This window comes from Phacochoerus africanus, chromosome 13 (assembly GCF_016906955.1).
Source record: "Phacochoerus africanus isolate WHEZ1 chromosome 13, ROS_Pafr_v1, whole genome shotgun sequence".
Classification (NCBI taxonomy): Eukaryota; Metazoa; Chordata; class Mammalia; order Artiodactyla; family Suidae; genus Phacochoerus; species Phacochoerus africanus.
Genome location: NC_062556.1, coordinates 2,627,788 through 2,639,731, shown reverse-complemented (window position 1 = coordinate 2,639,731; position 11,944 = coordinate 2,627,788). Strand labels below are relative to the sequence as shown.

Below are 11,944 nucleotides of genomic sequence, written 5' to 3'. Positions count from 1 at the left end.
TCTGACTCCATCTCTGAGTCACTGCAAGACCTTGGCCTCTTTCTGCACGTCGTGCTGTTTCTAGGGAAGCAGTTACCACTTCACAGGCTAATTTAAAGTCTCCAGAGCCCTCAGCAGATACCCTTGCCGGGTGTTCTGTGTTTCCACACAAGGGCAGGACTCTGTGTTTCCACATCTGGGCCCCCAAGCTTGCTTCCTCTTATTCTCCCTGAACTCATGTCCAGGCATCGTACCAAAACCAATGAGAGCCAGGCTGTCCTCTTTTTTTTTTTTTTTTTATTTTCGTCTTTTTAGGGCCGCACCCACGGCATATGGAGGTTCCCAGGCTAGGGGTCTCATCGGTCAAATCAGCTGCCAGCCTACACCACAGCCATAGCCATGCCAGATCCGAGCCTTGTCTGCGACCTACACCACAGCTCACGGCAACGCGGGATCCTTAACCCACTGAGTGAGGCCAGGGATTGAACACACAACCTTCATGGTTCCTAGTCAGATTCATTTCCACCGTGCCACGATGGGAACTCCACCAGGCCTTCCTGTTAATGGAGGCGTCCTCTTTGGTGGGTGGCAATCTGTGCGGTACAGAAAGAGAGAGACATAGAGAGATGGGGAGACAGGGGGACAGAGGGAGAGGGAGGGAAAGAGAGGGGTTGAGTTTAAGGAATTAGTTCAAGTAATTATGGGCTGATAACTGAAATCTGCAGGGCAAGCTGGAGGCTGGAGCCCCAGCGGAGAGCTGAAGCTGCAGCTGGAGTCTGAAGGTGTCTGGAGTCAGAATTCGCTCTTTCTCAGGAAGCCTTACATCGGTTCTCTTAAAGCCCTTCAACTGACTGGGCATGGCCCACCACGCAATGGCCATCAGCTTTACTCAAAGTCTACTGACTTAAATGGTTATGTTTTTGTTTTCGTTTCGTATTTCCTAGGGCCGCACCCGCGGCATACGGAGATTCCCAGGCTAGAGGTCTAATTGGAGCTGTAGCCGCCAGCCTACGCCAGAGCCACAGCAACGCCAGATCTGAGCTGCATCTGTGACCTGCACCCCAGCTCACGGCAACGCTGGATCGTTAACCCACTGAGCAAGGCCAGGGACTGAACCGGCAACCTCATGGTTCCTAGTTGGATTTGTTAACCACTGCGCCACGACGGGAACGCCAAGTCTACTGACTTAAATGTAAATCTGATCTAAAGATGCCGCCCCGGCAACATCCGGACCAATGCTTAACCAGCTATCTGGGTCCTGTGATCCAGCCACGCCGACACATGAATTCCCCTTCACCCTCCGCCAGATCCCTAACGGGGATCTACTCAGAGAGCAACTGGCACCCCCAGCATTAGGGGCAGCCGAAGAGTGTGTGAGCTGAGGGAAGAAGACACTCTCCAGAGAGGCCCGAGCTGGCACCGGACCTTCTGTTACGCCCTCATCAAGCTGCCCTTCTGTCTGCAAAGGCACCTGGTCTCAGGGTCGACAGCCAAGCGCAGGAGCCCTGAGCAGACTTCTTAGACATGATTCGTCAAAGGAATACAACTGCGCAAGGCAGGGCGCGACTCGGTGCAGCCTGAGCGCCCCTCCTGCCTGGGTTTCGGGTGCTCCGCGTGGATCACCGTGGCTGGGGGACAGCCCCCGCCCGCCCGTTCAGCAGAGCGCCTGTTTGCTGTAAGCAGCCACGCGGGGAAAGAAAAGCCCTGAGCAGGGCTCTGCTGGCTAGAGTCAACCAAACAAGGCTCCGAGGACACAGCTCTTTCCGTCCTACTTAAGGCTAAGAAGAGTCGACGCCCTTAGAAGTTGCGAGAAAAAAGCCGCCTCGGTCTTGCCGTCTGAACAACTGAGGCCTGCTTCAGAAGCCCACCCACCGCTGCAGAGAGAGCGTTTTGCTGGTTGTGAAGATTCACGTCTCTCGGAGAGGCTGATTTGAAAGGAGCCATAAATCACACTCATTCAGATGCTGCTGGTGGTTTGTGACAGAACCCGACCCTGGCCTGCTGCATCTCCGGCAGACACCTTGCGACCTTTCTGGGGCTGAAATGTGACACAGGCAATGCCGCTGTGAACAGGACAATGTCCTCTTTAGACTCACATGCCAGGCCTTCCTGAACTGCCTCAGACATCACACAAGACTTTGGAAATCCTCACGCTGTTCAGTTTCAAGATAACTGAACGATACGTTTAAGCCACAGTCTCATACTTTACTGGGTGCCAGATACGTTTTTAAAATATCAGACAACGTCTCCCGTTAAAATGGGCCAAATAAAACACACTCACAATGACCATGAGCCAACAGACCTTCCGCACCGTTGTACTCACGCACGCACGCACGCACGCGTCATCTGTGCGATGACAGGATGTGTCAGGCCTCCTTCAAGGCCACCCTCCTCCTGCGAAGCCAGAGCGCCCGCCCCCCCAAACCCCTGGGATCTGGGCTCCCTTCATCAGAGGGCTGGTGGCTCCCCAAGCCCCCCGGTCCGCCTGGATGCGGCTCCCCAAGCCCAGGCTGGCGCAGGGGTGGGGTCTGGAGGAGGACGCAGCGAATGAATGGCCTTCCGCCGTGGAATCCAGGGTCATTGAACACCGCAGCCGAGAGAATACGGTGACACTCTCTTCTGTTTTTAAAATTTTTTTTGGCTGCCCCGCAGCATATGGAATTCCCAGGCCGGGGATCAGATCTGAGCCGTAGTTGCAACCTACGGCACAGCTGTAGCGACGCCAGATCCTTAACCCACTGAGCCCGGCCGGGGATGGAACCTGCATCTTGCTGCTGCAGAGACGCTGTTTGTGCCACAGCATGAACTCCAGCTCCAACTCTTGAAATACCCTGTTTTCCCCCAGGAAATCTAAAGGTGTCTCAAAATCTAGTCATAGCTTTCGAAGCTTTACTAAAGGAAAAGAGGGAAGGGGAGAGGGACTGAGTTCCCTGGTGGCCTAGCAGTTAAGGATCTGGCATTGTCACTGCTGTCATGTGGGTTTGATCCCTGACCCAGGAATTTCTTTTTTTTTTTTTGTCTTTTTGCCTTTTCTTGGGCCACTCCTGCGGCATATGGAGGTTCCCAGGCTAGGGGTCGAATCGTCGAATCGGAGCTGTAGCCACCGGCCTACACCAGAGCCACAGCAACTTGGGATCCGAGCAGCGTCTGCGACCTACACCACAGCTCACGGCAACGCCGGATCCCTAACCCACTGAGCGAGGCCAGGGATCGAACCCGCCACCTCACGGTTCCTAGTTGGATTCGTTAACCATTGTGCCACGATAGGAACTCCATTGGCCCAGGAACTTATGAGGAAAAACAAAAGCCCTTCCTTATTCCCTCTTGGGAGAGACCCCTGGCTCTTCGGCTACTTATTACCGCAAGTTCATAAACCTAACAGTGTCACAACTACATCCCTTGCGAGCTTTCTCGCACAGGCTCCAGCACCGTCTTCTAAAAAAGAAAAAAAAATCGAGCAGCTGGCTGGGAAGGACACAAGTCTTCTCAGAGGGCGGGTGCTGTCCCGCGGGAGCCCACCCCTCGCAGGAGAACCCCCCGCTGACCCCCGCAGGGAATGAGTACACAAGTCTGCCCCTAGAGACCCTCTCTCGGTGTCGTCACACAAAGGGGGAAAGAAGAGAGATGGTGGTAAGAACTGTATTGATAAAAATGCCAGGTAACCATTTTATTCACAAATTAAAAAAGGTCTTACAAAACTAGCTGTGTAAGAAAAACCAAAATGTACAAGTTGATAAATTCCAGTATGCAGAATTGTCACGAGGAGGTGTCGCCTGATGCAAGCTGGCTGCCTTAAAGCAATGATGGACTTTCTCTGCTGTTTATATTATTTGTTTAACTAGCACAGACGAGCGTGCTTAACCAAGCTAACAGCCACCGGAACCCTTTATCTAAAGTAGAAAAACCTCCATTTGAAAAATACATTCCATATACACAAGCCTAGACAAGCCGTGCCTCGCCAGGGGTGCCCTCTCATCCTCGCCTCCTCTGGTGAGTTTCTGCAGCTAAACGTCGCAAGAATCCGAGCTCGGTTACCTGACGGTGATTTTGCAGCATCAGCGCCCTGAGAGCTGCAGGACAGTCCAATGATGTGAAACTCTAACTGGACTGCGTTCTCCGGAGTTGACAAGGGGCCAGTGTGACATCGTTGTCCATTTCCCTAGAGGGTGGCAGTCGAATGTCTCTTTTTTTTTTTTTTTGGTCCTTTTAGGGTCGCACCCGTGGCATGTGGAGGTTCCCAGACTAGGGGTCTGAGAGCAGGTGTGGCCGCCAGCCTACACCACAGCCACAGCAACACGGGATCCGAGCCGTGTCTGCGACCTACACCACAGCTCACGGCAACACTGGATCCTTAACCCACGGAGCGAGGCCAGGAACTGAACCTGCGTCCTCTCGGACACCAGTCGGGGTCGTTAACCACTGAGCCAGGACGGGAACTCCGCATGTCTTGATCTTGATAAAAAAGAACCCAGGATTTTCCAAATGCAATATCAAAAGAAATCAACTTTTACCTCTAAGTATTTCTCTACGGAGCAAAAGTCAGGTTGCAGGATCTGGAGCCAGTCTCACTCCCATGGGTCTTAGCGCTCTCCAGCAAGGGTCAGCCTCTGAGGTTCGTGATGGCTCCACAGGGGAAAAGACATTCAGGTTACAAAGACGAGCAGAGCCCTGGCCGCCCTGGCCAGCCGTCTGATGTAACAAAAGTGATCAGATGGCGACAATGGCACATGTGCGACTCACTCATGGTGGAGCCACTCAAGGAATTTGCACGGTCATGGACCTCTCTGGTCAGACCCTAAATACTCTGCATGAACCTCCTAAAGGCAAGTCTCAGAAGAGTTGGTTAAGAACCACTGGTTTATGCTAAAAAAAAGGAAAAGAAAAAAGAAAAAGTCGAGCAACCACAACTGGGCACCAGGCAGGCAGGACAGACCACCCGTGCGTCCCCGTGAGATGCCCTGACTTCCTATCTCAGTCAAAGGAAGCCGGGTTACCTGTACGAAGGACCAAACCCAGGTGCGCCCGTGCCCACAGGGGGAGCCTGAGCTGAGGATGCAGGAGCAGGTCCGGCGCAAGGAGGAGGCCTCGGGAGAGTGAGAGGGAAGGACGCTGTATCTGGGAAGCGCAGATTTCTATGCTCGCTTGCGGTGCGGGCGGGGCACTTCGGAAACAAACCCTGGGAACTTTCTCTAATCCAGGGACGGTCAAAGCTCTATTTCTTTAAGTGCAAACTGGACAGCGCTAATAGCAATTAGTTCCATGACCATAGACAGAACAGATCATGTAGGTTCAAGCAGGAAAAGGATAAATCCTGCTCAAGTAACTCCTCTCCAGAGCTGAGATGCAGACGAGCCGTCCCCTGGATGACGACTGAGCTGGGTTATTTCTGGCTTAGCCCTGGAGGCAATTCCAGAACGTAGCTACCAAGAAGGCAGGGGATGGAAGGCCTTCACAGAAGCACCGGATGCTTAAATCCAGCGTCGTCTGGCTAAGATGGGAAATTTTTTTTTTTTTTTTTTTGCTATTTCTTGGGCCACTCCCACAGCATATGGAGGTTCTCAGGCTAGGGGTTGAATCGGAGCTGTAGCCCCCGGCCTACGCCAGAGCCACAGCAACGCTGGATCCGAGCCGCGTCTGCAACCTACACCACAGCTCACGGCAACGCCGGATCGTTAACCCACTGAGCAAGGGCAGGGACCGAGCCCGCACCCTCATGGTTCCTAGTCGGATTCGTTAACCACTGCGCCACGACGGGAACTCCAAAGATGGGAATTTCTGAGCTGACAAGGCACGGAGGGAGCCCCGTAATAACCGGGTCAAGCTACACAAGGGATCAATGTTCCCTAAATGCCACCTCCACGTTGTGCTCTTTCTTCTCGTTCAAAGACGCAGACTGGCCTCCTAAGACCACACACTCAGGGTCCCCCTGCAGCAGTGGGAAACCTGACCTGTGGTCGCTTCTAAAGCCTATAGGATAAAATACGCTGCAAATAAAACTTCGCTGGAAATATGGCTTTTCGATAAAAGAGTCATTCTGGATCTTTGAAGCTCCGTCGCAGGACAGAAGGAACGGATGCTTCTACAGCCACTGATATGCACAGCAATCTGGTAATGCCGGGGTTAGGCGTCTTTACCTCAGGGTGGGAGCCCCTTCCCACCCATAACCCCTAACTCAGGCCCCTCGGGCTACTAGTGTTGCTTCTGGAAAAGAGCTGGTCCCTTCTGAGTCCCCGTTAGGACAGCACATGTCATCTCCTAACCGCAGGACGCAGGCAGGCTGTGTGCTGTCCATTCGAGCCCTCCTATGGCCATTATTCAGCTGATGAAGAACTGACCTTCAGTAAAGAGAACCCCTCGCTGCTGAATCTCTCCTGAAAATGAAGGTCACGAATCTGCCGTGCATTTTAGGAGGACAACCAGCTATAGGAAATTCTTTCGGGGAGGAAAATGGAAATGAAAACTTATACTCTGGGTCTTCAGTCTTGTAAAACCACAGCCACCGCGAAAAGAGGCATGAATGCCTTTCTGGTTCTCGTTACACCCATAAGCTCGGGGGCTGCAACCTCAGCCCACCGGTCTTTGAAGCCAGCCCGCAGCATGGACGCTTCTCGGGTAGGAAAGATGCAACGTTGCAGGAGGGCCCAGCGTCTTTACCCCTTGAGGTTTCAGCTTACAGCTGGTCTGGCTCAGAAGCAACTGGCTGAAAGGCTTGCGATGGCATATCCATTCGGTTCAGATTTACTTTTCCCCCCGGAGCCACGTGAGGTCCAGATGGTGCTACGTCCACGAGAGAGGAGTGGGTGCCTGGGGTTCCACGCGACACTTCACTGCAGAAAGAAGCAAGTCCTTTCGGCGGCGTCCTGCAACGGCCACAGAAGGAGAGCTCTGAGCACCACCCCGACAAATGAAAGCTGCTAAACCGTGACTGTAGAAATATATGGCGCTTAGCTTTTGCTAGTCATGCATATGAACTTTTTTTTTTTGTCTTTTGTCTTTTTTGTTGTTGTTGTTGTTGCTATTTCTTGGGCCGCTCCCGCGGCATATGGGGGTTCCCAGGCTAGGGGTCGAATCGGAGCTGTAGCCACTGGCCTACGCCAGAGCCACAGCAACGCGGGATCCGAGCTGCGTCTGCGACCTACACCACAGCTGAGGGCAACGCCGGATCGTTAACCCACTGAGCAAGGGCAGGGACCGAACCCGCAACCTCCTGGTTCCTAGTCGGATTCGTTAACCACTGCGCCACGACGGGAACTCCCATATGAACTTGATAACATGTGGACAAGAAGCTCCTGTTCTGGTGTTCCAACATCCAGGCCCCCAACTCTGGGAATAAAGATAAGGGCTTTCTAACGACCCACAGTCTCGCAATAGCTGCAGGCAGGCTTTAAAAGGTGAGAATGCGGCCCCAACCATGGACAAACAGTTCTTTTGCTGATTTGCAACCCCAGTCACACATCTAAAGCCTGATCCTGGGGTGCGATTCGTAGGTAAAGACTATAGGATTGATCATGATGGCTCATGATCAATGCCATTCTCAGTCTTTCCATTTAAAACTTCTGTTAAACTATCAGCAACGTTGAGGAAGAGTTTAGGAAGGAGACACCTATTACAGTGACCTCGCCGGAGTACCGGCCTTCTTCAGAGGACAGACATCCACGGCAGAGAGCAGCCAAGATCTGTCTTTACCACAGAAGGGCAGGGACCTCGCTCTGGGGGGCTGGAGGCAGGTGTCCCCTGTGGGTTACTGCACATGAGCAGGAGCTTCATTGATGCAGGAATGTTCTAATCTATTTACACTGATTTGACATGGGGGATATAGCAAATGTGTTTATGGCAAAAATGTTTTTCATACGTCTGAGGCGATTCTCTAGAAACTTGTGAGTTCCCACTGCGGCTCAACGGGTTACAAACTTGACATTGGCTCTGTGAGGATGCAGGTTCGATCCCTGGCCTCACTGAGTGGGTTAAGGATCTGGCGTTGCCACAAGCTGCAGCGCAGGTCGAAGATGTGACTTGGATCCTGCGTTGCTGTGGCTGTGGTGAAGGCCGGCAGCTGAGCTCTGACTGGACCCCTAGCCTGGGAACCTCCATATGTTGTGGGTGTGGCCCTAAAAAGACAAAAAAGAAAGAAAGAAAAGAAATAGAAGCTCCTGAGGGTCTCTCAATAATAAGATAGTTTTATCAACTGTGTTGATCAACTGATGTGCTAACAGACTTTTTTTTTTTTTTTCATTTAAAAGTTGTTTGCTTTTTCGGGCTGTACCACAGCCCATGGAGGTTCCCAGGCTAGGGGTCGAATGGGAGCTGCCGCGCTGAGAAGGGGTGTGTGTCTCCGTGTGACTGGGTCACTTTGCAGAAATGACCACAACCTTAGTTGTTAACTGTACTTCAGTCAAACGTGCAACACAACACAAACAAGATCAAAGGCAAAACACCACCACCCCAAAAAAGCTTTTCCTGTAATCGAACAGGCTGGCTTCATCCTCCCAAGTGTTTAGGAAGTGATGTGCTAATATCTTAGTTCTGTTCCCTTCTGCGGAGGTGTGTTTAGGGAAAATTTGATTAAATTTGAGTCTCTAGAGACTACAGACAGCTCTCCCTCCCGTTTGCTTTATCCTGAACCCTAACGATCCTTGCCAGACTCTGGTGGTCTTAAACCACCCAGAAGAAGATTATGCCAAAAAGATACATTTGGGGGTGGGGGGGGAACGCACCATGCATTAGAAATCTGAGCCTCACGCCAACTACAGGCAAAAGTGCTGCAGTGCGCTTTGCAAAATATCGAATCATCACCTTGAACAGCTTTAACTTGACGTCAGATGTCCAGTATGTCTTGATAAAGCGGGGGGCGGGGGGGGGGGGAAATGGGTGAATAGGGGTTAAAATACAAGAGAATGAAACTTGCAATCAAGTGAAACAGAGGTTAAAATACAAGTGAGTGTCTGGGGAGGGCGTTAAAGTGTCCTTGCAAATAACATGGAAATAAATCGTTTAAAAAGGGGCTGTCATGGTAATGGCTGCCCGCGTCCAACCCCTGAACAGAAAAGAGCGCCCTCCTGCACGAGGCACAAGCCCTCACGAGGGGCCAGGCTCGCTGACCTTGAACTTGAGGAGCCAGACTCCTGCCCTCTGCTTTGTTAACAGAAAGCTGCTGCAAAGACTTTCCTTACGAGAGGTGAGCAGGTTCTGCTCCTTGGAGAACTTAGCCTGTGAGTGGTCAGGCTCGCTTTTGGGGATGGAAGGGATTGAAAACACAAAACTAGTCGAGTTAAATACTTGGCCAACCCTTGAAATGAAGAAGGCCAGTCTCCCAAAGACGGGCATGGGGGCTGCCTCCCATTTTCGCTGGCAGATCAAGATGCATCTGCCACAAATCACACTTTCAGTACCTACAACCAAAGGAGTGTGCTTTTCAGAATCTAGATAGGATTCGCTCTTAAAAGGGGCTCACAATACTGTTTGCTGTTTTGAATGATAGGGCGAGAATGGAACGGACTTACATTTGAACAATTCCTTTCCTGAATTCAGAATGTCTTTTTTAGACTTGCCAAAATTATCTAATCGTTGTAAGACAACACCTCTTGGAAAGCCAATAAAAACCTTCCGTTAATAAGTGCACCGAGCAACTTGAACGTGACATTCGTTTTCTAGGTTCTGACTGTGATCATGTCCGTCCTTGTTTGAGCTGCAAGTACCTTTACATGGACCCTAGTTACGCTGACAGCTGCCTCTCAAAGGAGCAGTCATCGCGCACCTGTCTTCTGTACCAAACCACGCCTCTGCGATTTAGGATTCTTGGAGCTGTGACACGGGGTAAGGCTTATGCACCCCTCCTCCGCCTCCCCAACAACAGAAACAGAAAAAGGGGTAGGATGAGTTGGTTCTGACATGACTTGGCTTCAAGGTGCTGCATTCCTCGGTTTCAGAATTTACAGCACCAAAGTGGGGCCCAGCTACCCATGCGGCCGTGCTGTCATCCTGTTCAGGACAACTCTGAAGCCCTGTAGTTAGTCCGCTGGTAGCACCGCCCCTGAGGCTGCTCAGACTCCCTCCCGCCGGCACATCAGGAAAGTGGTAACAGCCATTCACGCACGTGCCACAAGCAGGTTTATCATCCCAGCCAAGAGACGTGATGGGAAAGGAGCTTCAGCATTTTGTAAGAAAAATGTGGCTCATTACATTTTAAGAGTCCTGGAGTTCCTGCTGTGGCACAGTGGGTTAAGAATCTGCCTGCAGTGGCTCAGGCCTCTGCGGAGGCTCAGGTTCGATCCCTGGCCCAGTTCAGTGGGTTAAAGGATCCGGCACAGGTCGCAGCTGCAACTCGGATTCAATCCCTGGCCCAGGAACTTCTATGTGCCAGGGGCACTGCCATAAAAAAAGAAAAACAGGAGTTCCCGTGGTGCCACAGCAGAAATGAATCCGAATGGGAATCATGAAGTTGTGGGTTTGATCCCTGGCCTTGCTCAGTGGGTTAAGGATCCGGCATTGCTGTGAGCTGTGGTGCAGGCCGGCAGCTGTAGCTCCAATTCGACCCCTGGCCTGGGAACCCCCATATGCCGCGGGTGTGGCCCTAAAAAGCAAAAAGAAAAGAGAAGACAAAAAGGAAGGAAGGAAGAAAGGAAGAAAATCAGAGTCCTAAGACGTTGATTGTGGAGCACTTGGCAAAGGCATCCCATTGGGATGCTGGGATTAGCTGCCCAAGGGTCTGGGGTCCCCTGTCCCCTCCCCCACCCCCCAGCCTGTCTCTTGCATCCTCCCACCTGTTCTCAGGGCCTGTGACCTGCTCTGGGCTGCTGGGCGTTCTGACCCCAAAGGCTGTGGGCCACATCATTCTGAGATGGACCTGCGACCAGACTTTTCATCATGAAAAGGATCAACGTTAGGGGCCGGCTCCAAATAAGGTCAGCGGGTGGGCTCTCCCTGCCGCAGAGGCGCTGGGTGGACGTTTTCGGAACTGCAGTGCGTGTGCCATCCTCCTCCCTCCATGGAGCTCCCCTTCCTTTCCTTGCTTTTGAGAAAACAACTTTTTTTTTTTCTTTTTTGGCCGCACTGCGGCCTACCGAGTTCGCCAGCCAGGGATCAGATCTGAGCTGCAGTTGTGACCTACACTGCAGCTGTGGCAACACTGGATCCTTAAGCCACTGTGCTGGACTGGGAATCAAACCTGCACCCCTGAGCTGCAGAGAAGCCGCAGATCCTGTTGAGCCACAGCAGGAACTCCTAACCAACACTTTTTTTTCTTTCTACAAGGCTAACAAATGTTTTTGGTATAGAATTTCCTGTAAATTCTATACAGGTTGGATGTAGTTACAAACCCACGTACTGTTCTTAAAGGAACAGCCTCCATCCATTCTGACCTCTGACCTCCTGAGAAAGGACAGGACATCGAAGGAAAGAGAGGAGCCACTAGGAGCCCATGTGTGTGTGTTTGGGGCAGGGAGGGCCAAGGATGAGGAGCCCTGTCTGTGCAGAAAGGGCCTGCGGGGTGGCGGGAGCCACGGTTGCTGTGAATCTAAGGCGGGCACCATCCTTCCAGAAAAACGTATACCAGGGAATATCCAGGGAATATTCATATGCAATGAGTGAAATTCAGCAAAGACCACCTCCCCCCCAGCGGGAGAAAGGGAGGGTAGAGCCCAGGTGTCCCAAGGCTTCCCCGCCCCCACCCCATCTCCCTGCAGTCAGCACCTCCCCCAAATGGGATCCCACACCCTTCCATCGGGAAGGCTCTGAAGCTCTAAGTGGGGCCAGATCCCAACCAAGTGTCCATTTCCAACCAAGCTGACCAGTCAGTGAAAGCAGAGCCACCCAGAGAAGCACAGTGCAGGGCGCAGGAGGCTGCAGGGCCCAAGGCCTCCCTAACTTGACCGAGAAGTGAGGGCGCAAGAGCCTCACGGGGAAAACGAAGTGGAGGAAGTTTCCAAGATGCTCTCAGAGCTAACCCATTTCAGGCAGGACGGAGCTG

The 11,944-nt window shown here is 52.2% G+C and overlaps 1 protein-coding gene across 4 annotated transcripts in view; it reads right to left on the bottom strand.

Annotated features, from left to right (window-relative positions):
* Positions 1-284: 284 nt before the first annotated feature.
* Positions 285-11,944, bottom strand: part of TNFRSF19 (TNF receptor superfamily member 19) — a 102,376-nt gene continuing 90,716 nt past the window's right edge. For 2 of the 4 annotated variants that reach the window (XM_047756010.1, XM_047756011.1), the window contains exon 10: positions 5,697-6,839. In XM_047756010.1, coding sequence (XP_047611966.1) covers positions 6,804-6,839 — 36 coding nt within the window. In that variant the 3' untranslated portion in view covers positions 5,697-6,803. Of the gene's footprint in view, positions 573-4,348; positions 6,840-11,944 lie in introns of those variants that run through there. The other 2 variants (XM_047756013.1, XM_047756009.1) reach the window with 2 other exon arrangements.